This window comes from Podarcis vaucheri, assembly GCF_965113315.1.
Source record: "Podarcis vaucheri genome assembly, chromosome: 11".
Taxonomy (NCBI): domain Eukaryota; kingdom Metazoa; phylum Chordata; class Lepidosauria; order Squamata; family Lacertidae; genus Podarcis; species Podarcis vaucheri.
In genome coordinates, this window is record NC_138749.1 from 26,027,564 (window position 1) to 26,055,426 (window position 27,863).

Below are 27,863 nucleotides of genomic sequence, written 5' to 3' on the forward strand. Positions count from 1 at the left end.
CAGACTTTCTGTGATTATTATGATTATTATTTTATTATCTTGCAAATTTATTTTTTATGACTGTTTTTATTCTTCCTTTTAGCTTGATGCTTCGTTTTTGTTTACTGTAAAATAAAAATAACTAGTACTTGCTTCTAAAATGTAAAAATATTATTAAGTGAATTGAAACAAACGTGGTTCAGTGAGTGGTATAAGAGGAAAATACAGGTGCTCTTCTACCACAGATCATGCCATAGTTGAAGATAGAGGGTAATTGGCATATGTGTACTACAAATGAGCCCCTTGTTTGTTTTGTATTAGAATAGAACCTAAAGTGCGCTTTAAACTATCAACAGATAGTGTAAGCCTGACAAGCCTTGTGGTGATGTGCAATTCAATTGCGTTTCTCTCCTCCCTTTGCTACAGAACATCTGGTCAGACATCTGCAAATGCACACTCCTCTCGAAGCCATGCAGTCTTTCAGATCATCCTCCGGAGAAAAGGGAAGCTGCATGGTAAATTTTCATTGATTGACTTGGCTGGAAACGAAAGAGGAGCTGACACTTCCAGTGCCGATAGGCAAACACGACTGGAAGGTGCTGAAATTAACAAGAGCCTTTTAGCACTTAAGGTAAAAAAAAAAAAAAAATGCCTCTCCTTGTATTTCTACCAAAGACCCTCCAGTTTTCCATATTGCAGCAAATGCAGAAATTTCTAAAAGTGACACTTGCCTTCCATGTTTAATATGTGTGTTGTTACATTTGTACATTCAAAGAGCTCTGAGCAGTACTTTAGATTTGTGGTTGATTTGAGAGCTAGGTTAAGCTGCAGGAGACTGATTTACCCAAAGCCAAACACCCAGTTTGCTTCCTAGCTTAGCAGTGATTTACTCCTGGCCCTCCCACATTCAAGCTACTGAAATAAACAGATGCTGAAATTTTTCATAAGGTTAGGTAGCTTTGTAGACCTCTGCCTATACTCATACATGGTTTGTGATTTATGATAAGAATCTTGGACTGTTCAAGAATTGCAATAGGTAGGAGTCAAGTCCTCTAGCAGCTGGTGGTCAGGCACAGACTGAAACTGTGGAGTCGGACCACAATGCTGTTAAGCTGATATAGGCCAGGGTCTGAACATAAAGCTTGGTACCACTCAAATGTTGTTGGACTACACTTTCCATTAGCTCCAGCCAGCATGGGCTCTGGTCAGGAATGATGGAGGTTGTAGTTCACAACATTTGAAGGGTATCAGGTTTTGGAAGGGCTGCGCTTGGGTGCCAGCTGTAGGATTTTAGCTTGGGGCTTTTGATGCCATCTGCCCATTGTTTCTGGTAAAAGACTATGGTCTCTTTGTGTAGTTGACTCTACGTGTGTATACACGTGTCCATGTGTTTGTGTATGGAAGTGGTATGGGAATGCTCCCATACATACTACATCTCTTTCCCTTTAGTCTGCAAGTATTTATTGATAATATTTATTTCTGGAAAAAAAATATCCTGCCATTTCAGTGTTATACAAACTTACCTTTTTTCAATGTATGTAGATTTTCTGTGTGCTGAAACCAGCTGTTGCTTTCTCTCTCAAAGAAAACCCTGTATTCCCCTAGGGGGAATGTAGGATGAGCCATCACTATAGTATGGAAAGAGGCAGGTAGAGCAAATAGGTGCAGCTCTGCTGTAAGTTTCCTAGGGAGTAATATATGCATAAAAACGTGGTTTTAAGTTTATGGTTGTGTAATTAACACAAGTGTGCATGGGAGAGAGACACAAACAGTGTGGACTTCACCTCTGTTTTGGTTTATTGTGCATATTTGGTATGATTACAAAACACACCGATACACACTGCATAACTAATATTTAACAATACAGTGAAGACCCTTGTGACACTTTAAAGACTAACAAATTTGTTGCAGTGTAAGCTTTTGTAGACCAGACAGCCTTTGCAGGGAATACTCTGGTCCAGGAAATATTATGCCACATTTGTCAGTCATCACAGGTATTTGTTTTTATTGCAACAAGCTAACACAGTTAGTCCTCTAGAAATAGTTACTTGATAATACAGCTGCCCTCAGACATGCCTAATTTGACTAACCAAATAATAAAACAGAGCTTACACTGATTTGTGCTAACAAAATACATGGCTTCACTGTGATAACAGGTTGCTTTTTAGACAGAGCAACTTGCAATCAGCACAAAATATATACCTAATGGAGACACACCAAAATGTCTTATCCTGCTTTATAATCCTATCCCTTGTTTTGCCTTCTTTTAACATTTTGCATCTAGATTCAGTGAATAAATTGGATCTGAACATAAACAACAGCTTCCTCCAAGAAAGGCCAAATTTTAAAGCTCTTGAAATTTAGTCTCACACATTTCCTCCTTATCTGTAATGTAGCTATTTTGCCAGTATGCGCTTCTGCAGTTTGTGCAGCATGCTGAAAGATTTAATTCCACATTAAATATCTGTAATGTACATATTTGTATTTATGTGCATTGCAAATTCAGTGCATGGAAAGTATCCAGATTTCGTGTTTATTTTTACTTAACTGCAGTGAACTGTTTTGCTGTTGCTCTGCTTTGTTTGTCATCTTCTAAATGTCATTAATTATATAGGGGAGCAAGAATAAGCAAGCAGCTACAGATGTTCCAAATTACTGTTGTCAGGAATAAATGGAATATTTCTAACTGAACTACTTAATCTTCATTTTCTGACAGTCTTTGTATCATGAGAAAACTAAAGGAGTTGAAAATCCTCCAGTTCATTTGTCAAAACATTTCAGTGCTTTTGAAATGTGGGCTTTGCCCCATTAGAAGTTGTCTGCGATGAGTTTCCCATTGTTGAAATATTTCAAAATCTGTTTACTGTAACCAAATAAGGGTTGCATAGTCAAATACTTAAGTATTACTAGTGAAGAAAGAATTATTATTTAAAAGTCATATTGTATTGCTGTTTCATAAGCCATGTCCTCTTCTAGGATTTCATCTTTAATCCTAAATGGAATATACAGTCATACCTCTAGTTGCGTTAGGTTCATGTTGCGGATTTTCGGGTTGCAAATGCGGCAAATCCGGAAGTGTATACTTCCGGGTTTCGCACATGCAGAAGTGTTCTGTGCGCTTTGCGCATACGCAGGAGCACTATTGCGTCATGCGCAGAAGCGGTGCTCTACTTACGGATTTTTTGGGGTGCGAACAGCACCCCGGAACAGATCACGTCCATAAGTAGAGGTACCACTGTACTGTAAATGGCTGTAGCTCCATGGTAGATTATCTCCTTTGTGACCAGAAGGTTTCAGGTTCAGTCCCTGGCATATCCAGGTAGGTTTGGGAAATACTTCCTGCCTGAAATCCAGGAGAACCACTGCCTGTCAGTTTGTATTGTACAAGATGCATTGTTGGTCTGTTGGACTGGTGCCATGTTTATTGTGTCCTAAAAAACGATCTTTAGTCTTACTGCAGCCTGCCTGCCTTATTGACGAAGCACTGAGGAGAGTGAGTCCATTGAGGTGCTGATATTGTCTGGGTCCCCTGGCTGTTACCCTCCATCTCATTATAGCCTCCATGATTGGCTGTATAATTCCATGCCTATTTTATGTGAGGTTCCTTGTGAAACACAGCTGTGGAACTGGGGAGCCCTCAGTCACTAGCTGGAGCAGAAAGATATGAGAGGGGGGAGGCAGAACCTTTTAAGTTGGTTAGATAGGCTTGGGTGGGTATGAAGTCGCCCAGGGCTGCCTTTTGAGTAGGGTTTTTTGGGATTAAAGGGCCATTATTTCCAGGTCATGGAGCAGGATCCTGACCAAGGCAATGATTCCGTTGAAATAGCCCAGGCATAGGCAAACCCGGCCCTTCAGATGTTTTGGGACTACAACTCCCATCATCCCTAGCTAACAGGACCAGTGGTCAGGGATGATGGGAGTTGTAGTCCCGAAACATCTGGAGGGCCGCGTTTGCCTGTGCCTGAAATAGCCCTTTGTAAAAAGTTTTGAGAACCATGGCACAAAACTAATCTGGTGTTCAAGCAATTTTATTTTTATTTAACTTTAGAAAATGTTCATACATTTTCCTTTAAAAGTATTTTACTTTACAATGAAATAGCCAAAAATAAAAATTATTAGGTGAGGATAAAATTAATTAATTTTTCTTTTCATGGTTTGTTGCTCTATTAACATAAGCACTGTCTGCTGGATCAGGTTAGCGGTCCTTTTAGTCTAGCATTCTGTTCCCATGGTGGCCAACCAGATGCTTATGGTTTTCCACAAACAGGATCCAAGATCAAGAGCCTTCTCCCCTCCTGTAGTTTCTAGCATTTGGTATTAAACCCTGCAGAATTAGACAGTATTGGTAAGAGCCCAACTAGCATAGAAAACCCTTGTGAGGCACAGTGGACACCCATTTCCCTTGGTTTACGTTTTATACACAAAGAAACTATTAGCCTGGAGGATTTTTTAAATCTTTCTTTCTAAGCTGAGTACTGACCTAAAGATGTTTTTTTTTACAGAATGCTGAACAGCACCTACAATAACAAACAATGTTGTATTAAGTGCTTTCTTCCTTAATCTCTGATACAAGTAACTTGTCTAGTGCTGCAAGGCTCCAGAAGTAGTGAAGAACAGTAGCAATTAAAAGCACTTGCCTATAGCTCAACATGTCCATGGGAGTCTAGAATTAATATTGTGCTCGGACTTAAAACGCAAACTCTGGCAATGCCTAATTACAGTGCTATAGTAGCCTTGAGGTTTATTTGCATTTTTCTTAATTAGAAATACTGAAAACTGATGTAATATTTTAAGACTGGCTTAAACGAGAGCAACATGTTTATTTATCTGGTTTTGTTGGTTGCGCTTATATTAATATTTTTGCATGTGTCCTGTGGAGCAAGAAAACATAAACATGTTTACTCTTACAGGAGTGCATCAGAGCCTTAGGCCGAAATAAGCCTCATACTCCATTCAGAGCGAGTAAACTTACTCAGGTCCTAAGAGATTCATTCATAGGAGAAAACTCTCGCACCTGTATGGTAAGTTTAGTGTGTTGCATTGCTGTAGAAAACAACAACAATCTATTAGTAGTAGATCAACTTAAATACACCATAGGCCACATACAAAAGGGATGGAAAAGGTATTCTCAGGTGGCAAGCTAATCTTTAGATAGTGATCCTTAGCTGGAAGTCAGTACTGCTTCACAACCAGACCCATTGGTTCTCTCTTGATTATTTCCTTGGTCTTAAGCAGTGCTTTTTTTCTTTAAAAAATGTTTAGGTGTACTCCCATTTTGACTCAAAAATATCACCATTTTATAGTTCAAATCAGGAAAAATAAATACAGTAAATGGACAAAAGTACAATGATTCACAAACTGTTTAGGGGTATGCGTACCCCTGCATACCCCCAGAAAAAAAGCACTGGTCTTAAGACTTGGATTTAAAAATACCATAAGAGATGTTTATAACCAGTGTGATCTTTCCCCTTGGGGCTATTTGAAAATGGCTCCTTGATATGCTCAAGTATCACAATATGGTTCAAAAAGCTACTTATCAGAATTAAGTTTATTGTATGGGAAGTGTTTATAGTCCTTAAGATTCCAGCAGATTCCATATGTTGTATTTGGCAGGTTCTGTTGGAATAACCTATTAGTCAATGTCATTTTATTTGCGGAAAAGGTACTTGTGGAGGTTATTCTGCTCTGCATATGCTAGTATCCCATTTCCAAATATTCCTTGTGCAAATTACTGTCCTGGTTACTTGTACATAGAGTAATATTGTTCGATCCAGCCCAAAATTGCATATGTATTTGTGACTGAGACACTGGGGTTAGAGAGACTATGGTTGCCCCTTATGTTTTACTGCAGTGAGACTACCAAGTGCCATGTGAAATTCATATGGAAGATGCTAACTTGGATAGCTGAACTTTAATTTTTCAATATTCTATATCCAAATTTAGTTTACGATTTTGTGTATGGTACTGACTGCCGTGTTGAAACTCAACTATACATTTTATTTAAATTGTAAAGTTTGTGATTGTATTTATTTTGTTCCTGTTTTTGATAGTATTGTTGTGGCAACTTGAATAACTAGGCCCTGTTTGTTTAAAACAAAATAAAGATAGCTGCCCATGCTATCTTACTGTCAACATTTTAATTATTCTGATTTAGAATTAATACTGTCTTCTTTCTCAAGGGTCACCAAATATTAATAATGGTAAGAGGTGAAGAAATAAGTCAAGAAATAATAATTAAAGTGGAGACAAGTATTTATGTTTATTGTATATATCAATACCTGCTTGAAAGCAGTACTCTTCCCTGATTGGATTGGGTGGGAGAGATTGGAAATATAATGTATTAAAAAGATACCATGCTGTACGGATAGGTGCTCTAAAATGTGGATTCATTTAAAACTGAATATAGGTTAAACACATAATATGCATCACTTGGATATCAAGTACTTACTTGAACACAATAATTAATATTTTCAGTGTGCATAAATTTAATAAATATTTCATTCTTTTAAGTAACAATTCAGATTTGTGCATATGCTCTGTCCTGTGAATGTCCTTGAAAAATAACTTTTGATATCCTTTCCTCGCAGATTGCTACTATTTCTCCAGGGATGGCATCTTGTGAAAATACTCTAAACACACTAAGATATGCGAACAGGTATGAGAATTTATATTTACATCTTTGCATTCCCTAGCAGCATTCGAAATCTAGAAGTCTTTTTTCAGGCTTCAACTTCCTCATACTTTCTGAATTGCTATGAGGAACTACATTTATACCAGCACGGTTCACAGTTGAAGATGGCTGGCCTAAACTTATGCAGAAGATCTGAAAACAGTTCTCTCACCTGAAATTTCCAGATTACAGCTGAGCATCATCTCAGTTTGATTAATCTATCTGTTCAGTCTGGAAACAGGAGTATAGGTCTTGAGGTTATGACAATAATAGTGTAGAGTGCATTAGTGAGTAAATATATGTAGGTGTCCTATAAATATAGCAACAAGCAGACTAAAATAAAAACCTATTTTTTAGTTAGGCCGGCATTTTAACTGAATTCTGATGTTAGTTTAAACCAATTATTATTTTCATTGTGTTGCATTTCTTGTACGCCACTTACAGACATTTATAACTAAGCATTATATAAATTGTTCAAATAAATAACAATTTAAAAGGCAGTAATAATTATTTATAAATAATCCCATTGATATATGTTTAGCATGTCTTTCTCTAAGGCAGCAGTGAATATTTGACCCTTAAATGCTGGGTTGTTGTTTTTTTTTTAAAAAATATCACTTCTTCCAAAAGAAGAGCAGTTTACCTCTGGATCAGTCCTTGGATGAAATAACTGCAAATGTCAGTTGTTTTGTAGCAGGGTAGACATATTGTGATGTTCACCAAGACACTGGGCTTATATAGAAATACTGGCTTCTGTGACGTGTCTTATAAATGTTCATGGAATTTGCTTATGTATTACACAATTTAGCTAGTAAGTAGTATACAAGTCTTTGTTTTTAATATACCACATTCCAAGCATTTATATTAATATAATAGTGGGAGACTTCTATGAATGAGCTGCATGACCACATAGTTCGTAAAGGGTGTGATTAGAATAATACTAAGACCTGGGTCATAATAGTCTGCTAAAGCTGCAGTGATTTGTTTTTGTTCCTGAAGTTGTACAAAGTAAGCAACCCGTATGGTGCATTAGTGGGAATGTTGCACCTGGAACAATCTCCTTGCCTTCCACCCAGCTCCATTCCACTCAGCTGTTGAAGGATGCCCTTGCTTAAGCCAACATCCTTTGACTTCAGTTTCCCATCTTGTAGTAATGACTATTTTCTCTTGGAGGATTTGCCAAGGTTTATTTATGCCCTAGCAAGCGTGTTGCATAACTGACTGATTAAATATTAGAGGTTGTGATTTCATTGTCCTTACAAGAACACTTTCTTTTAATTTGCTGCTGTATCTTGCTGCTGCAGAGTAAAGGAATTTGGAATTAGTCCTTCGGACATTCCCTTCTCACAGGGTAGTGGCAGTCGCTCTGATCTCTCTCCTTCCTATGAGTATGACGACTTTTCTCCTTCGATCACCAGGTCTACTTCATTCTTTACATGGACTCTCTATTTTCTTTTAGTGTTTTTCCCCCCTCTTCAGCTGTGTAATTTTACAGACAAACCTTCACCTACTTTCCCTGTCTTGAGTCATCACCGCCTTTTTGTTTCCATTTTGTTTGACAGGTGGTGACACTGCATGGCCTGCAACTCATTTTCCCAATTATTATTCATCTTTTCTTCTTTTCAAACATTTCATGCCCAAGCTTGTTATTTCCCCTCATGTGTAAGATAGTGGTGATGTCAACTTTTGTAGTACTAGCAATTCTACATCTGAATAATTGAAGTGCAACACTGATTCACTTTTAAATGCATGTGAAATAATTATAGTATAAAATAATAAATGATTCAAACTCTTGCAAGAGCACAGTGTTTAATATTGTAATCAAGTATATTGTGTTTGACTCCTCATATTAAGGGTACACTCCTGTTAAGGATACATTCATTCATGATGTTGACATCACCATTATTTATGTGAATTGCCTGTGAATTGATGAAGGGTTTTTTTTTCTGTACTAAATGAATGGTACTCGTTTTAAAATGAACACCTTCTTTGCAACTGTAGAGTAAAGGAACTGACAGTTGATCCCACTGGTGCTGGTGATATCCGTCCAATCATTCATCATGCTCCAAATCAGATTGATGACTTGGAGGCACAGTGGGGTGTCGGTAGTTCACCTCAGAGAGATGATCTCAAACTACTTTGTGAACAAAATGTGAGTATCTGGCAAACCTCAGTGGCTCTTATTGCAGTAGAAATGCAATGCAAACATTTAGCCGATTAGTATATGTATATAAAGTTGCTTGGTGTGTTGTAAGGATAGTCTAGACTCTTTCTCTATTAAATAAAAACTGAAACTAATCATGTTGCATACATTATTCTCCTGCATTATAGTGTGTTGACAGAAATGTCTTTCTAGATTTTGTTTCATGTTTTGGAAGGGGCAGATATGACCAGCCAGACATGACTCTAAAGAGCATTCAGGATAGCTTATATCCATAGCAATAAAATGAATATAAACAAGTATGAAACATCCACTTATACTCTCAATTTTGTTCATACTCTCAACTTTAATAAACCACTATCATGTTATCCTCAGACATTACCTTCTAAACTTAAAAAACCCCAACTTCTCATGCTTTGCCCTCCTAAGCAAGGTGATCACAACCTTCTGACTATATACTTCCATGTTTCTGTATTTGAAATGAGAAACCAATATATCCTTAGTGAGATGGGACTCCCTGTCTTGGGCTGCTTTCTGGGGGTTTTCCTGTTGTTATTGTGTCTCTCACAGCTACAATAAACCTACCATTAAAATTATGGACTGGTCATTTCTTCATCAGAGGGCAAACGGGCAAATTTAGCAGCGGATCAAATACTTTCCCCCTTCACTGTAGATCCCACCTTAATTCTGTACATGCCACCTGAATTCATGGACACTGAACACTGTAGATCCCACCTGAATTCATGGAACTCAAGGTGGCCCACGTGTGGCGGTCACTCATCCAGACACTGTCCAAACCTGCCTAGCTTCAACAAGGTGGTGTCCTCCAGACCATTCAAATAATTTGCTAGACTAAGCTCTTTGGAGCTTCTTTCTCACCATTTATATTTCATGGGCAGATAAATGCTATTGCTTCTGTATGGAAGAATATTTTAGTGGCCCTTTGGAGTAACAATATACTATTACTGAACTTGGCATTTTAGTCAGTAAACAAAGGGCATTTGGGGCAACCATCAGTTTTTGCTGTTGTGTGGGATTCACTAGAGATTTTATTTTTGTTAGGCTCTCCTGGAGATGCCTTGCCTATACAAACCAATCTCTTTCTCTGAATTGATTCAGGTTACCATGTTTTGTTACCTTCTTTTTTCTTGTTTTGTTTCCTTGTGTATTCTTGTAATTGCTCATTTTTTTTGTTTTTCTCAACTGAAGTGTATCCCAAAACTGGACTGCACTCCATACATTGTAATAAACTTATGAATTAGCCTTGTTCAAGAGAACATAAGCATTTGTCTTGCAGAGTCATGGATCAGTGTTCTTCAACATGCTGCTTTCTGTTAGCTTCTGTTATCAAAATCTTTTTTGAAAAGTAGAATTATATTGAGCTTCATTGTTTTTAAAAGGAGGAAGAAGTATCGCCACAGTTGTTTACTTTCCATGAAGCTGTATCACAGATGGTGGAAATGGAAGAGCAAGTTGTAGAAGACCACAGAGCTGTCTTCCAGGTAAACGTGGAGCGCTGATTAATACAGAGGCTGGGATCCGAAGAACTGTTGAGCACTGTGCAACCATGGGGCCTTTGGGCTTGTTTTTCTGAAGCTACAACTTCTCTCATCCCATAGGGCAAGGTTCCATTGACACTGAAGAGATTTTCAGAAACAGTTAATGATTGGGCATTGGAATTGGCACTGGGCATGTTCAAGCCCTTAGAAGTGTTTAAGTAGTATTTTTTATGTTGGTCAAACTTCCCAGTTGGGGCAATAAAAATGTTTTGAAAAGAACTACAAACAACTTGCAGTTTTTGTGCAGTTTTCCTAATGCTTATTTTTTCCACAGTGTCTTTGCAGCTTGATAATTGTATAAACTGCTTCATCCCTGTTTCCTAGTCCTTATCTGAAACACACTGAAGCTTCTTGGAAATCATTGAAACAGGAAACTGTTTGTATTTGATATTATAAAAAGGTTCCATCATAGGAATGTTTGTTGAACTTATCAAAATTGTTTTGTAAATTTTGGCAAGTTTGGCATTGCACTCCACAGTTTGTTGCCTGCAAATTGATTGTTGTATGTTCTATCTTTGGTTTTTATTAGGAATCTATTAGGTGGCTAGAAGATGAAAAAGCTCTCTTGGAAATGACAGAAGAAGTAGACTATGATGTGGATTCATATGCTACACAACTTGAAGCAATCCTAGAACAAAAAATTTACATTTTGACTGAGCTTCGGGGTAGGTGTTTATACCTGCTTAGATATACTTCTTAGATATTGAAGAATTTGTTGAAAGTGACAAGTGGCTTGTGTTAGCATTTAATGGGTTTCAAGATTTATATATTTTTCACAGGCCAGTTTTAGTAGGGGGAGAAAATCAATTGATATTGACAGCCATATAGTGGTTTATAAAGCAAATCTGAGGATCTAAAATTTCTAAGCATTTTGATATGTAAAGTATAGTAGTGTAGGATGTGATCTCATTTTGATTACTGCTGCAGAATTAAAGGATAGCAATGCATCATCTATTTCTATCTGCTGTGGTCCATTGCAGCCTTTCTTTTGACTTGCTTTTTAAAGAAACGCCTGGTTTCTTAAATCTCTAGTGAGCAAATTTCAATTTGCATCTATTGCTGCTTCTAATTTCATTACTGGTCCTGATGAACACATGTTCTTCAGACTTTAAATCTTGATCCAGACATTGGAAGAACTGCTGAAAGAGCATACCAAGCTCTTTTCCATTTGGTGCAGTTGTCCTGCTTTGATTGTATCTGTCTTAAAACAAAGTTGCCAGAATGGGAAGCTCAGTTTCCACTTGATCCAAAGTGGAATTGGTACTGTGTGTTGCATGATTACACCTCTGTGTGTTCTAATATGTGTTTTTATTTGTACAGTACATTACTGAAATTGCATGTAGTATTTATTTACACATAATTTTATATGTTGCCTTTCTACGTTGACACATTCAAGGCAATTTCCAATAATAAAAGAGACTATGCCTCAAGGTCTGGGTACAGGAATCGTGCTAAAATTATTCAGCTGATAACTGACTTTCCTTTCTTGTTTTAAGATAAAGTGAAATCCTTCCGCACAGCGCTACAGGAGGAGGAGCACGCCAGTAAACAGATCAATCCGAAGAGACCACGTGCCCTTTGAGGCAATCTTCTGCTGCTAAAGGATGCCTGAGCCTTCATTGCTGTACCACCCCGTTGGTTGGAAATGAAGCTCTAAGAAGTCAACTACTTGAAAGAGCGAAAACTTTTGAAGTGTCTGTGGAAATGCCCCGTTTCTTCTTCCCCTGGCTGACATTTCAGTTGTGTGGAACACTCCTAAGATGTCTGCAAAATGCTTCTAGACCAGATAGCACAACCAGGCAGGTTTTGGAGATGGGAAGCACTTTTTGTTTCAAATGTTTTAACTTACTCAAAATTGTGAATTTTGTTTTGGAAATATTTGCCAATTTTTTAAAATAATGAAGTAAAATGGTGGACTTGTAAAAAGAAAATTCACAGTATTTTGTTTCACTTATGTCAAGTTTTGTTGCAAAGAACAGCTGTGCAGTTTTGTATTTGCATGCATGCCCACCTCATCCGTGATTGTATATACCTCCTCTTCTGGACAGCTGTGCTCACCTCTTCCCATTTGTGCCTTGACCAAGGCGACTTGACCCTATACGTCCTCTCTAAAGCACAGCCTTAATAAATGACATTCCTTATTTGTCAATGTAAATTACTTTTATTGTGTGTACATTTTAATGTGTGTTTGGGTTTTCATTTTTCGTGACTAGTTCTTCATTTCACGGTATGTGCCATATCATTGACCTGGAATTAAAAACATGTTGGTGTGGATTGACGGCAAGCCATTCCATTTCCCCCTGTAAAAATCTGGAATCATGATTTATTTCAGTTGCCATGAAGAGTCTCTAACATTTTCTTTGTAAAGAACAAATCTATAAATTAGTGGATGTATAATAAAAGGTAATTGATTATGAAGGAGAGTTGTATCTTAGGATAATACAGATATACGGTATGTGTGCTAGTGTGATGTCAGAATAAGGTGCAATCGAATCTCTGCATATGGGTAGGAAAGGTATCCAATGACTAGGATACCAAAGTAACCCTGTCACGTACAACTAAAATTGGCTTCTGATGCATGGGAGTTTACATGTGCATTAACTGTAGTCCGCAGGTAGTTAGTACTGTTGCTTTAAAAGAAAGTAGCTAATGCATATTTTCCATTTGTACAGTGCCATCAGCTGAAAAGTGAGGTGAATTTGTACCATTTGAGGATTTGCACAATAAACTCCACAAAACTTTACTGATGGTGAAGAAATTCCACAATGATGCCTGAAAACTTCACAAATGGCACTGTGTGTCCAGCACTTTTTAAGATGGTGGCACTTCAATTATTTTTGCAGATTGATATAAAAAAATTACCCTTTATATGTATTTTTTTTTTTTGTCAGATGAATTGTAGACCTCTCTAGGAGTTCTCCCTATTCCCAAGATAGATTCCAGGTGCTCATATCAACAACAGACATTCCTTGGAACTGTTTCATAGTTTGTTTCTGGAACATAAGCCCATCTGTGCTGTGGCTGAGGGAAATAAAGGGAAAGCAATGAGAAGAGAGCTTAAATGAGCCAGCGTTTCTCAGTATTCAACATAATCCCCATAGAAAGGTAGCCCCTTGCCATATCATGGTGACAAAGCGCCTGTCTGTAAACATGAAAACTGAAACAGCAATGTAGATTTTACACAATGTGTTTAATAAATTTAACTGAAATATAAATTAGAGATGAGAATTTTACTTCTATACAACTTTTTGTAAAATGTCTTCTTTTGTAGCTGCATCCTACTGTTAGGATATTTTAGAAAAGATTCATGGAAGATCCTTGCTTCAGGAAATTGTGATTCTGTTCAGCTTTGCCTTACATCAAGCTATATCACTGGTGACACGCTACCTCTTACAGCGTATTGTAAAGATGCAAGCTAGGAAATGCATGTCTATGTGGGGAAGTATGTGTCCCCAAAAGAGATGCAATTCCTCAGCTGCCTTCAGATGGCACCATAATTAGAAGAGGCACAAGCTTTTCTCTTACCTCTAACCCATCTCTCCTTAAAAAAGCAGATCTGCCTGGAGCAATTGACTTGACCCTATCTGCGATATATAAGAAGGAAGTCTTCCTTGATCTGAAAGGAGGACACTTATTAGTTCCTCTGAAAAGAAAACTAATGAAGTAAATGTGATTTCCAAAGGGGGAGTTATCTCTTGTCATGTGAATATTCTGCCTTGAAATCACTTATTGGAATGGAATGAGGTATTTTACTAGTCAAATGTAAGACCAGCTATGAGGACTATCAAATGCTGGTGGTGCCATGATAATCTTATACAGTGGTACCTTGGGTTACATACGCTTCAGGTTATAGACTCCGCTAACCTAGAAATAGTACCTCAGGTTAAGAACTTTGCTTCCGGCGGCCCCATTAGCCAAAGTGGTGCTTCAGGTTAAGAACAGTTTCAGGTTAAGAACGGACCTCCCGAACGAATTAAGTACGTAACCAGAGGTACCACTGTATGCAGTTTCTACACAAATTCCTTACCACAAGGAAGAACCAAGCTGACTGGTTGTTCATTTATAATTCTTTCTTAACCATGGATGGAATATCAAGTTGCACTGTGTTATTGGTTTCCACAAGCTGCCTGCATTTGACTTGATTCAGATATACATAGCCTCAAGGAGTTGTATCTTCTTTTACTAAACTGCATATTCAGGGGTCACATTAGGAATCTGAAAGAGCATGGATACCTCTTGATGTAACTCATACACACATCTACTAAACTTGTAAGTTTATGCTACTTCAGGTAAGAAACTAGCAAAATGGAGATGAGTCTTGAAGCCAATGTGCACAACCCACCACATCACAGATCAGTGGCTTAGAGTTGAGGTGCTTGTAAATGTTGAATGTTTGTGGAAAACACTGATACAAAAAGCATTGTTTATTGCAATGCACCGTCTAAGAATGACTACAGAACTTGACACACAAACAAAATCTAAGGAGTGGGTTTGACAATTAAGAGAACCTAGTTTACATCTTGGATCATGAATTCTTTAATAAAGGAATAGTATCTGGGTTGTAATATCAAACATAACAGTTGTTCTTGGTTGGGGTGCTTTTTGTTGGGAGCGGGTGGTCACTGTGGCTTAGGCAATGCAATAAGAAAATTAAAAGGTGTATTTCAGGAGACCCTAAACATGGCTGGAGAGTTTACACTCTGCATCACATACGTTCTCTTAAAAAAACCTCCAAAAGGAGCAGAGCAGAACAAAGGCATGGTGGTGATTGGCGTTGTCCTTGAGAACCCATTTTGCACCAATGGGGTAATTAAACAGCTGGATGTGCATGTGCAGCATGGCACACATCATCTCAGGTGAAATTCTGATACCACCTTTAGATAGTTCAGTTCATCCTTACAAAAGCATTGCTGCTCAGCGTCTCTTCCATCTTCCCTTTAGGAAAAGTGGATGCCTTTTGCGTTGAAGCCATGCAGAACACTAGAAAATGAAAATATTCATCTCTCACTGACATTTTATATGACATTAAGAGTGCCACTTGTAGGTGATCCTGGGTCCCTCTGTGTCCAGTTTCCAAGGCAAGAGAAAGTTCTCTCCTCTTTTTGTGCTCCTGCTTCTGAAGTCTTGGAACCAATAACTCTAAAACTCCCAATTTCACTACCGCACCTACTTCCTGCTACCCTCAGAACAAGATCTGTGGCAATTTTGTTTGTTTAGTCATTCAGTTCCTGCTCTCCCCCCCCCAAAGGAGTCCAGTTGGCATTGGAAAAGCAGGTAGGGATATCATTTAAGAGCAGTTGGCAAGATTTAGGATATGGGCTTGTATAAGATTTCAGAAGCAGTAAAGAACCATCCAGTATTTCTGGCTTCTGCTTGGAGCCTGGGAGAAAACACCTAGTCCTCCTTTCCTCCGCTGAAATCACTGCAGCCCAGTTCTATGGTTGGGCCAAGATGGCAGCCGTTCCTACAATCATCAGTCCAAAGGACCAGATGACAAGACCCCTCCTCTCAGCCTTGCTGATGTGGTCCAAAGGAAAGCAGAAATATACATTTGTCACCAGCTTGGCTGCAGGAAGGAGGTGTACAAGGCAACATTCAACCATCTTAGGGTCACCACCCAGGATCTGTGTAGGGTGTACTTAGCCTTTTAGTCTCTCAAAGATATCCCGCAAGGCAGCAAGAAGTTTATGGTTACGAGTTTTCCTTCTCCCAGATGGCACCTGTCAACCTCCAAAGGTACCCCATCTGCCCCTCACTACTCTCTACAGCACATGCAGAAACCACCTTTCTGACTGTTATACGCACTATTGGTCTCGTCCACTCAATCTGCCAGAGCCTGTCCTAACTGTCCAAGGGTTGGAGACCTGCTGGCTACCCTCATCTGGGCTTGGAAAATAACAGCCTGCCTTGTTTGCAGCTAGTGTGGCAGAGTAGTAGGCACAATCGTAAAAGCTCCCTTCCCAACCCCCAGGATGTACAATTTACACATTGGGGTCATTCATGTGTGCGGACCGGTCCCAAGCGCACTTCCTCTGACACTGCATGTGTGGTAGGAAGAGTAGCCTGCCCAACTGGTAACACACTGCAAGGAAGGCAAAGTGCAGAAGCATCTAAGGTATCAAGGGGAATCTCTCCCACCCCTGCCCTCCACACTTATTTTTCTTTTCATCTTGGAAATAGGAGGCCTCTGTTTAAAGGAGAGCATGCAATGCACCAAAGCTTGAAAGAAATGCCCTTGGCTTCACCTGATGAAGTCATCAATATCCATGACTCGCGCACGTTTTTCTGCATAACCAGAGTCTTTTAGGATTCCCTGAATGAAACTTCCAATGCTGAAATCTTCTGGAATTTCCTGTCAATACAAAACAGAAAGCAGAGAATTTTGCTTATACAGCACGTATCAAACAAGTAGCAAGACACTGATGCTTACATGAAACTTGTTTGGGGGAGGTGGAGAATGCTTGAAATGCTTACCAAGTTATTTTGTGAACAGTGAATCCGATAATTCTTTTCCAGCAGCTTTTTCACAGCATTTGAACTGAGAAGAAGAAGAAGAAGAAGTTACGACATATAGATCTTTCGGGACGAGGGTGGGCAAATACAAAATTCCCTTTTCAAATCCATTTTCCTCCAGCTGGAGCCCAAAACTTCTGGAGAGCACCAGATTGTCTCCAGCTGTTTTGGACTACAATTCCCATCATCTCTGACCACTGGTCCTGCTAGCTAGAGATGATGGGTGTTGTAGTCCAAAAACTCAAATTTGGGAAACTCTGCTCTAGTCTATATATCCATGAGTGCATTCTAATTTGTCTTGGTGACTTTTGGCTCTCAAGCTCCCTTCTTCCACAATGATTGAGATGGAAGAAAATGCTGAGAAGCTAGGTCCACCACCTTCTCCCTCCATTCTCTGCTCTTAGTTAATGAAAGATGGAGTGACAGGACAATTCTTAGCAATCGAGTCATCTGGCCTAGTGCTTCCTATTGTCCATGAAACACACACACTTCTTCCAAGGTCCAGAAGAATAACACCCCACCCAGTCTCAGTCCACAATGGTGAGCATGATTAACAAGTCAGCCAAGGAGAAACGGTTGACTCTTGCAGGAGGAAAGAGACTGCCTTGCAGCACACCAAACATTTCCTCCAATATGAGGTAACTTACTTAAAAACTGCAGCGAGTGTCTTGTTTTTCCTGACAAAGACTATCCTTAGTAGACCATCCCACTCCTGAATAAAAATTAAAAATACACTTTGTTTAAGCAGCCTTTTCAGAGGAGTTTACAGAGCTCCTGCTACCCACCACGCCTCCCCATTGCCCATTTCATTATGTTTGGGTTCCCATACATCTCTCAAGTACCCCAATCTCGCCTCTTCTTTTTCCTTCTTCAATCTGCAGTTTAGCTGTGTGTCTGCCTGTTTTCAAAATTCTGCATCAAGGACAGAGACCCTGTGGCCTATCAGAAGTTGTTGGACTTCAAATCCCCTCAGCACCAGCCAACATGGCCAACCGTCAGGGATGATGAGCGGTGTAGTCCAAGCAACAGGCTGCCCATCCATTTACCTGCTAGTAGGATATGGCGGTATTCAGAATGTGTTTAACCCCGTGAGAGAAGCCACTATGAAAAGCCCCATTCAGGTTTTACAATTTTCTCCCAAGTCACAAGGAATGTGCTTTCAAATGCAGTATAATCAAGGCACACTTTGACAGGTCTCTACGTGGATACTCAATATTTAAAGACTTACATATCGCAACAGGTAGAACAGAGGCTGACGAGGACTCTGGTTTTCAAGGTACCACTCTGCTTTAGCCTCAGTGGAAACTATGAAGCCTTGGCATCAAAGCTTAGCACCGTTAGGGCTTTTCATTCAAGCTAATGAAAGCTGCCATTTTACCACAAGGAAGAGATTAGCCCTCCTCTTTCCTCTCTAAAGGCTAAGCTTTGTTTTGCCAACACCATTCCAAATCACAAAATAATGCTCCGAAGAAGGTTCAGGTGCACTCTGAAGTTTCCACCTCATCATCTTGCTTTCTTATTAGTAACTGATGTTAACAAGGTGCAAAGCAGGGATGGGGAGCCCATGACCCTCTGGTTGCTATTGAACTCTAACTTCCATGATCCTTGACCACTGGCCAAGTTGGGCAGGGCTGCAGGGAACTGGAATCCAAAAACATCTGTAGGGTCGCAGATGCCCCATCCCTGGTGTAAAACGCTAGGCAACCTTCACAACAATGGTTGCTCAACTGTTGTTTAAATACTATCTTGAGGAGAATATTCAAAACAATACATTGAGGACCTTTACACATTAACTACGAAAGATGTTTTCATGCAAATTATATTAATATCGATGCGTCTCACCTGAAAATTGATTGGCGGTGGAGGGTTCCTTGGCTCTATTCTCACAACACTGGATTCAACTTTGGGTGGCGGTTTAAAATTATTTTTCCCTACCTGTTAATCATTATAAAAGTTAGCTCTCAGGGAAAATAATAATAATAATTTTCAGCCTCTTAAAAGCTTGCTTGCCCACCCTAGCCTTTGATCCACAAACCCAGTTTTGCTATTGCTTATTTTCCTTACCTTCATCAGATGATCGACGCGAGCTAATAGCTGAGTATTAACAGAGAGTCTGCAATATAAGGGAGAGCCTGGCTTTGCGACCAAGCGAAGAGCAAATTCTCTTTGAAACATGAGGACTGCGCACCTGGAAGTTAAAAATGAGTTGCAAGCATTGAGCCATACAGCCTTTAAGCAAGACCAACAACTTAGCCAACACTTGTTCATCCATAGCCTACGTACAATTATGACTATTAAGAGGATACAGACAACAGTGAATGTAACAGAAGCTCTAATTAAACCCTGATTTCAAACCATTTCCTTTATTCATTTACTGCCTCCTCGCTATGTTTAAGGCAGCTGATGACAATATTATGGCAAGAAACAAATACCTGACATGTCAACAACAATGGAGATTCATTTGACTGGCACATCAGGTATTTATTAATTGCTTCCATCAGATTTATATCTGTTAATTACTGATAAAACTAGAAACTTTGTGTCAATATCTATACCCCCCCACCCTGTATTGGAGAAACATGTATCTTTTTCTGTCAATCATTGTTTTTAGTCCCCACCCCCAAATAGTACTGTTTGAGAGAACTGCAATGCATATGAAGATTTGCAGGTGAATTCTAATGAAAAGTCAACTTGGGAAATGGGATGGAAGGGCAAAAATAGGACAATCACCTTCAGTCTCCAAATGTCAGACTCCGTGGGGAGATGTCAAGTGACAATGCTTAGCTGTTTCGATTTCAAGAACAGCTATTTGTGCACGATCCACATAGACACCTTCCTTGCATCTTAGACATACTAATCATAACTCCGAATGTAAAAGATGAAAGTGTTTTTAGCATTCTAGCTTGACAAATTGCTCACCATTTGTTTTCTAGATCAGTTGGTTGCTAATACCAATGCACTGGGTTGAAACCAACAACGCATGAGTAGATTCCTTCTTGCTTAACAGGACTTTCCCTTCCTCTTCATTTCCTGCACTCCCCGACCCCCCAACACCTTTTGAGCAGACTGGGGTGAGGGAGAGCATGTGGGGTCTGCAGAGAGGAAGGTGAAGTCCTGTTGTGTTAGTCAAAGTTTGCTCTGCCCAGTGCAGAGACACCACTGGATACAAGTCATTCTCCATAGTTACCGTATTGGCCTGAATATAAGCCTCACTTTTATTTCCAAATTCCGACAGTGAAAAGTTAAAGTGCGGCTTAAATTCGCGACCTTACAGAAATTGGCTTTTATGATATCGCTGCTGAAACAGACATACGGTAAAACAGAACAAAAAAAACTTTCTTGCCAATTTGCGAGCTTGAGACTGTTCATTTGCCATTTACGGGTGTGAGTGCCTGTGGAATTGTAGCGATTGAATAGTGATTTGTGATTTTAGCGATTGTACAGTAACTTTTGTGGGCTTGCAAGATCAAAGGCTTAAACTGGCTCGGAGTTACAATTCTACCAACCGCGGCATTTTGCAGCCTGTAACCCAATTTTAAGTGAGTGGCTTATATTCGGGTATTGTCTCTCCCCCTCCCCCCGAATTTTAAAGGTGCAGCTTATTTGCGGGTGTGGCTTATATTCGAGCCAATACGGTAATTATGTGTAAAAAGCACCTAAAATCCTAAAATCTATTAGATACAATATAGTTGTACCTGAAGAAAGGCCGGTGCAGCAGTAGCTTAAAAACAAAGGGGGAGGAAATCTGAAAACAAAGAAAGAAGTGTTAATTTCCCGGTAGATTTATTCCTGCAAGCCATAAATTATATTGGCCCTTTCCCCAAATCGGTTGGTTTTGCCCTTACTTGATAAGGCAAGTTAGCCACACAAGCATCAAAGAAGGGCAGGTCACTTTTCAACACATCTCCGATCTTTATTTCAAGTTTGTTAGCCAGAGGCCTGGGACAAAGCAAAATTATTTCATTAATACATTTCCAAGACAGGTTCTAGGCGAAAAACAGAGTGTCATTCCACCGCTTTTTGCACTTACGTGCCCTGGACTCTCTTCTGAAGTTCACCAGCAAGCTTGACGTCCAATTCACAAGCAATTACCTGAAAAAGAATCATATACAAATGACTGCGTATATGATCCATACACATTGTAGAAGGATTTTGTACCTATGTAGAATCATGATGGAACGTGAGCTGGGTAAGAATCAAGTGTTTTATAGAAGCATTTTCATTTCATTTATTTTATCTGATTTCCCCTCTGAAATGAAGCCCAAAGTGGCTAACTGCATCATACAAAAAACAAATCTACTGATTTCAGCAGATAACAAAACTCTATAAATCTGCCGATGAAAATGTTATAATAAGCCTATAAAGAAAATTTATAACCAAGACAATTTCAGTAAACAATCCAAACAAAATTCAGTAACATATCTGTAAAGAGGGGGATAAAGAAATACAAGACACAGTTTGGCCAAAAAGATACACATTTTTATCACCAATCCAGCAACTAGAATAGTAGAAGATTCAGAACAGACAAGAGGATGTTCTTCACACATTGCAGAGTAACAACATTTATACCCTGTGCTTTAGCCTAAAGGTTTTCTAAGTGGCTTACAAAAATAAATTCTAAAACCATCGTTACCATCAGGCTCACAAAAATACGTGACACATGAGGGAAAAGGGAAAAGCAAACTCAAGCATAGGATCTAAGAGTTCTCTCTATAGTGCAGTTCTCTTCCCAACTCCCCCAGTAGCCAAATGTGAATAAAAAGAGAAGAACATCTTTATTACTTGGAAATTCTTTACCTTTTTCACTTTTTCTAACATTTTTACTGTCATGTTTCCAGTGCCAGGACCAACTTCTAGAACAACATCAGTAGGGTACAAGGAAGCCTGAAAGTAAATAACAATGGAAATTACATGAAAAACTGGTTTTAGAAAAGCAGCAAGTACAGTAGTACCTCCAGTTATGAACGGGATCCGTTCCGGAGGCCCGGCCACATCCCGTAAACTTGGTAACTGGAGGCACACTTCTGCGCACACACGCAGCGCGATTGAGCGCTTCTGCGAATGTGCACACGGCAAAACCCAGAAGTATACACTTCCGGATTTGCTGCGTTCGCAACCTGAAGTTTACGTAACCAGAAGGATACGGTAGCTAGGCCAATATCAGATGGGACATTAAAGTAGCTCTTATCCAGTAGTCTGTAGGAGGATCAGGACGATGAGAAGGGAAGTCATCACCTTGGCTTCCACATGGTGTTGAAGAGCCTGGTGTGCAGACCTAGTTGTCATGTCAGCCACAGACCTTCATGCTGATCTGGACTGACCACAACTACATGCCTGGCTCGTGAGAGGCAACACCTGAAGAATATTGAGGTTCAATGACAACCACGACCATTCTGGCTTTTTTTTTTTTCCTTCTCCCATCCACAGTCTTTTGTATGATAGGCATGGAGGAAAGAAGTTGAAGGTGTCAGTTGTCTTGGCCTTTTTGTAGGAAGGCCTAGAGTGAGGTCTTCAACCAAACATGTTGAGAAGACAAGCAGCCACCCTTAGAGCAATCCCATCTAAGCCACTCTCCCACCCTTATTAGGTTCTCATCATCTAGCAAGGTGATTTTTGAAGTGGATGGTGCTTTTGAGGACACCATCTGTTCATAAATACCCAACTCGAGACCTACACAGAGTTCTCAGGATCTGACCAAGCCTTCCCCTGAGCCTCTGTATAGTAAGGCTGCAAGCTGTTTCACTTATTATTTGGGGGCACAGGCACACAAATCATTTTAAGCCATTTTACACTAAATGAGTGGCCTTCAACTGAGTTTTATTCAGAGAAGACGTATTGAAATTAATGAACTTAACTTAGTCATATTCATTAATTTCAGAGGCTAAGCTCCAAGTAAAACTTAGCTGAATACCACCAATGTTGTTAAACTTGAAGCTGTACTTCATTATTTTCATACTGATGCTGTCTAATTGTTCTTCTCAATATCGTTCTTCATTTCTAGAAATCAAGCAATAGTGTTTCACAGTGTAGTCATATACATGTCTACTTAGGAGTGAGCCAAATGATTTCACTGAGGTTTACTCAAAGGTAAGTGGGCATAGGACTGCAGCCTTAGCCATTCACCTTTAAACACTTCTCTTTGTGTCGAAAGTGCATATTACCTACCTTTTCTATAATGCTGTTAACAATGAGGGGATTTTTCAAAATATGTTGACCGAGTCCAGTGTTGAACCTGATACCTATTAGTAAAAACAAAACAGTAGACAAACAAAAAGTTAATCACAGTGCTGTTTATATTTGTTAATGAACTGCAGCATTTAATAGTCTTCAACTTTATTATAAAGCATAAGTCAAACATCCACTACCTCTTCCCATCTGTAATTTAAGAGTGCATGAAGGACCAGCTGTTGAATCTTAGAACTGGAATCATAGAGTTGCAAGGAAGCTGCAAGGGTCATCTAGTATGAACCGCTGCAATGCAAGAATACTGTATACAGGTGGCTAATAAAGCCTGGGACCCTGGTGTTATAAACACCAAGCTCTAAACAGCTAAGCTAACTAGTGTTTTGCTTCTGCCTAAGCAGCAAACAACACAGCTTACCCTGCCTGGTACAGGTGGCAATCCAATTTACTTGCATTTATATGCCACCTTTCCTCCAGGACGTCATAATAAAGTTCTCCTTCTACCCTTTGCCTTCACAGCAATCCTGCGAGGTAGGTGAGGCTGAGCGATCACGACTGGCCGAGTGATACTCGGCGCACTTTGTAGCTAAGCGAGGATTTAAAACAGGGTCCCTTCCTAATCTTAGTCCGACTTTCTAACCACTACTTCACAACTCTGTTTTTAATCTAGTACACGTTTTATGCCACCCTTTGATCTGATGCAACAAATTTGCGAGGCCGGGCTAGACTGGGAGACGGCGGACTCTGGACCAGCGTCACCCGGTGAGATTGATGGCTCAGCAGGGAACCGAACCCCGGTCCGGCGGCACTCTAACCACTACACCGCACCGCCTGCTCCCTGTGGCAAGATCAGGAGCCAGGAAAGGAACCTGGGAAAAGTCAGTTCCCGTCTCCGTCCGCTGGAGTCTTTCCTCCTCTCACCTGGCGCTTTTCCTTCTGGGCGCTGCTGCCTCGAGCGCGGCTGCTTCTTCACCTTCGGCATGATCAGTATCACGGCCAGACCCCCACCAGCCCACGTTGCTTTCCTCGCTGTCGCGGAGAGTTCCGGGGAGGAAGCCGTCACGCGCACTGCCTGCTGGGACAAGTAGTTTTATCTACTCAGTGGCTGAACGCAGCCAAGCCTTTCTGGCGACTACATTTCCCGAAAAGCCCCGCGATCAAGACTCTCCCATAGAGATAAGGCAAATGATAGACCGTGGGAAGTGGGTCGAGAAATTGGTCCTAGGCGCCTTCTTGAGACGGCACCTGGTGCTGGAGAATCAGTGGCAGAGCTTTGTGGCACCTCGAAAAACGCAGCACGTTTATTGTGGCTGAAAGCTCGGCCCACCTCCTCACTACACGTGGCTGGAGAGGGGACTGTGACGCGCACGTTAGGATCATCACACTTGGTGCAGGAACTGGACGACAGTAAATGGACAGTTGTTGATCTTTAAGGTGCCGCAAGACTTCGTGCTGGTTTTGCTGCAGCAGGCGAACAGGTTGCCCGTCTGAAAGTCGGGGAGCTGGCCAAAGCTACTAGGGATGATGTCGATGACACACAGCCTGAAGAACGCCCCATAAAATGCGAGCGCCGTATAGTTCTCTCCCAAAGATATAAAGGGTAAAGAGGGACGCATTCACTTGTCTTAAATTACCGTTTCGAATAGACCTTCAGGCGAGTTTTAATTTTAATTTCCCTTCTCCCACTTAATGCCCCACGCTCGCCCGAGCAGCTTGCAGTCCTCGGTAACCACGGCGACCCGAGGGAGGGGAGGGAACAGGGAAGTCGAGGGCGGCGGCGAGCCGCGATGACGTCAGTGGGCCGCGCCGCCTCGCCCTGGCACGGTGTGAGAGCCCCGGCTAGTGGCGCGAGCTTCGGAATAAGTGGGATCCGCGTGCGCGAGACCGAGATCGCGGGTAAGGAGCTCAGCCCTGGGCAGGAGGAAGCGGGGCCGCGCGTGCGGGCCACATCCCCACAGAGAGCGAGCCTCCCCCGGCCCACCACTCCGGGCAGGTCCACTCGCATGAGGGGGCGGCGATGGCGACGGCCGGCAGCTTGCCTGCCCTGCCATCCCTCGAGCAGGCGAGGAGCCCGGAGGCTACCAGATGCGAGTCCTCTTTCCCACCCTGCTCGGGAGTCCAGAGCACTTGGTCGCATTCAGGATCTAGAGTGGGGAAGCGGGGCTTGTGTCTGGGCTGGACACATTGGGCTGCCTGTGCCGCTCGACCTGCGGGGAGAAATCAGGGTGGGAGTCACGACCGTGAGGCAGGGCTGCCAAGTGTGGCAGAAGAGGACACGGCCGTCGCACCTGTCCTCAGGTAGGAGCTTCTTCCGTGTCGACCTGCTGCCTTAAAGTCGTCTGGTGAATGCTGAGAGCTCCCTTGCACTGTTGGTCCGCAAAAAGGTTCGAAGAGCCTGTTGGATCTGGCCATCGGTCCATCCAGTCCGGCATCCTGTTCTCACAGTGGCCGACCAGATTCCTGTGGGAAACCCGCAAATAGAACCAGAGCTCACAAGAGCAGCTTCCACCCCCCCCCCTCCTGCGATTTCCAGCAACCGCTATTCTGGAATTGATGGTGGAGGCACTGCTAGCCTTATACTCCATGCATTTGTCTATTATTTTTTTTAAGCCATCCCACGGCCTCCTGTGGGAGAGAGTTCTGCCGTGTAACTATACACTGCTTGAAGAAGTGCTTTCTGTAATCTGTCCAACGTTCAGCTTCAATGGATGTCCACAAGTTCCCATGTTATGAGAGAGAGAGAGAAAATCTTTTCTCTATCCACTTCCTCCATGCCATGCATAATTTTATAAACTTCTGTGGTGTCACTTCTCATCTTTTCACTAAAGCATTGTAGCTTTTCCTCATAGGGGAGTTCCTCCTAGCTCAGCATTGTCGACTTTGACTGGCAGAGGTTCTCCAGTGTTTCATGCAGGACCTTTGGGAGGCAAGGGGGAAGCCATAGTTCAGTAGCAGAGCATTTGCTTTGCATGCAGAAGGTCCCAGGTTCAGTTCCCAGTATCTCTTGCCCTGGAGAGCTGTTGCCATTCAGTGTAGGCAGCGCTGAGTCAGATGCACCAGTAGCCTGACTGTGTATAAACCAGCTTTTTATGTACCTGGAGTCAGCAGAGATTGAACCTTCTGCGTGCAAGACTTATGCCCTACCACTGGGCTATGGTCCTTCTCCCAAGAACCTGCAGAGTTCAGTTTCTGGGCAATGAAGGGGAGGGACTGATTTTTTTTGTAGTAGCACCTTCTCTTTGAAATCATGACCTTTCCAAATTAAGGGGACATGTCCAGTGACAATACTGTTCACTGGGTCACACAGGCTTATGTGCATGGGATTGTTTCTGGAATAGACTGGGCTGCAGAAGAATAACTGTCACTGGGGAAGCAGAGCCTATTGCATTTTCAGTGGGTAGAATTGTTAAACATTTTTCTCTTGACCTTATATAAATGATGCTTTTGGGTAGTATTTTTATTACTAGCATTTGCCTTTTATTCATGTGCTCTTTCCTTAAATCCTAAAATACGCATCTCAGTGAATTGTTCATTAAACATTAACCAACAAGCAAACAGATGTCTTCAAACATTTTATAGGGCCAGTTATGCTTCTACCTGAGTGTAGAGCATTAATAGGATTATAGATGCAATTCAGAATTATTTACAGAACTAGGAATTTGGTCTTTTTAAAAACATTTTTCTTTTTTTTTGCAATTTAAAAACTGGCTAGTTTTTTTGACAACCAAGTATACTCCAAGGGCTCCTTCTCCTGTAAGTTCTCTGTTTTCCCATTCAGCTGCTCATTTTTGAAGATTTGCTTTGCCTGAGCACTGAATTGTTATTGTTTTCTGTTATAGTTATATTTCAACTTTATATTGAGGACACACTATGGTGGTAAATTTTGTCAGTGCTGCATTTTTATTTCTCTATGAGCAAGTCCTTATTCACAGTGCAATCCTAATTATGTCTACTCAGAAGTAAGTCCTATTGAAATTAGTGGAGCTTTCTTCCATGTAACTAGGTGTTAAGACTATACCCCAAATCACTTAAGCTGCAATCCTATCCCCACTTAACTGGAAGTGAGTCTCATTGACCTCTCTGAAACTGTACTTTTCAGAAGACATGATGACTCTAACACTAGAGACATGGTGTGCAGAATTGCAATATAATAGCATGATTGAGAACTCAGATATGTATGTGGAAAAGAGTTGTGTTTGAAATTAGCCAGGTGCTAGGCGCATTTGGCACCTGGCTATTGACCACTTGCAATCAAGTGAAGATGCCTGCATGCCAGGATGATGCCCGACATCTCCACCATCTGGGGATGCATGCATTGGATCATGACTGCTTTCACACTTTTACCGTATCCTGTAGAATTCTATCTATTATATTTTATCGGCACAATCAGAATGAATTTCAGGAACCCAAATGCTTTTTCTGTGCAGCCTGAGCAGGGGTGAGACCAAGAGGGGGATCTCGTCATCTGGGCAGCTCAGGACCTCCATCTACACTGCCCAGGCTTGCACCCCGGGGAAGTTACTTTGGTGCTGCTAATGCAAATATTATACTTCATTCCCTGCCCCCACTCCATTGCTTTGTGTATAAGCTTAACATATTAACATCTCAAGGACAAAGCTTGCTGCTTCTGCCTCAGCTCTGAGTCTGTAAGGACAGCAGGGCTCTGCAGGCTGTGTTGTGTAAGTTTACAACTTTCTTTAATAAAGCACTAGAACTGGCCATTCTGGCATTTTTTTACATCCTTTTGTATCCCTGCACCAAGCTACTTTGGGCCTGCGGATCAGGACACAGAACTGCA

General features: G+C 41.0%; 3 protein-coding genes across 10 annotated transcripts in view; 2 read left to right on the forward strand and 1 right to left on the reverse strand.

The window, feature by feature from the left end:
* Positions 1-13,584, forward strand: part of KIF2A (kinesin family member 2A) — a 45,918-nt gene extending 32,334 nt beyond the window's left edge. For 2 of the 6 annotated variants that reach the window (XM_082241917.1, XM_082241918.1), the window contains exons 14-21: positions 406-610; positions 4,890-5,000; positions 6,567-6,634; positions 7,954-8,067; positions 8,651-8,801; positions 10,211-10,312; positions 10,899-11,034; positions 11,866-12,510. In XM_082241917.1, the coding sequence (XP_082098043.1) occupies positions 406-610; positions 4,890-5,000; positions 6,567-6,634; positions 7,954-8,067; positions 8,651-8,801; positions 10,211-10,312; positions 10,899-11,034; positions 11,866-11,951 (973 nt within the window). In that variant the 3' untranslated portion in view covers positions 11,952-12,510. Of the gene's footprint in view, positions 1-405; positions 611-4,889; positions 5,001-6,566; positions 6,635-7,953; positions 8,068-8,650; positions 8,802-10,210; positions 10,313-10,429; positions 10,589-10,898; positions 11,035-11,865; positions 12,511-13,041 lie in introns of those variants that run through there. The other 4 variants (XM_082241919.1, XM_082241921.1, XR_014224485.1 and 1 more) reach the window with 3 other exon arrangements.
* A 1,194-nt stretch (positions 13,585-14,778) lies between these two features.
* Positions 14,779-24,445, reverse strand: DIMT1 (DIM1 rRNA methyltransferase and ribosome maturation factor; the record flags this gene model as incomplete). The annotated part of the gene is made up of 13 exons (XM_082242158.1): positions 14,779-15,349; positions 16,615-16,721; positions 16,844-16,907; positions 17,530-17,594; positions 18,725-18,817; positions 18,947-19,070; positions 20,578-20,627; positions 20,728-20,821; positions 20,913-20,974; positions 21,680-21,766; positions 23,048-23,121; positions 23,987-24,137; positions 24,311-24,445. 13 exons carry the CDS (start codon positions 24,443-24,445, stop codon positions 15,307-15,309), a joined length of 1,149 nt encoding a protein of 382 aa, XP_082098284.1. The 3' UTR covers positions 14,779-15,306.
* Positions 24,446-24,648: 203 nt separating this feature from the next.
* Positions 24,649-27,863, forward strand: part of IPO11 (importin 11) — a 72,115-nt gene continuing 68,900 nt past the window's right edge. Inside the window, exon 1 of one of the 3 annotated variants that reach the window (XM_082241847.1) lies at positions 24,649-24,665. The gene's annotated coding sequence lies outside the window, so the exon portion shown is untranslated. Of the gene's footprint in view, positions 24,666-24,730; positions 25,364-27,863 lie in introns of those variants that run through there. The other 2 variants (XM_082241846.1, XM_082241845.1) reach the window with 2 other exon arrangements.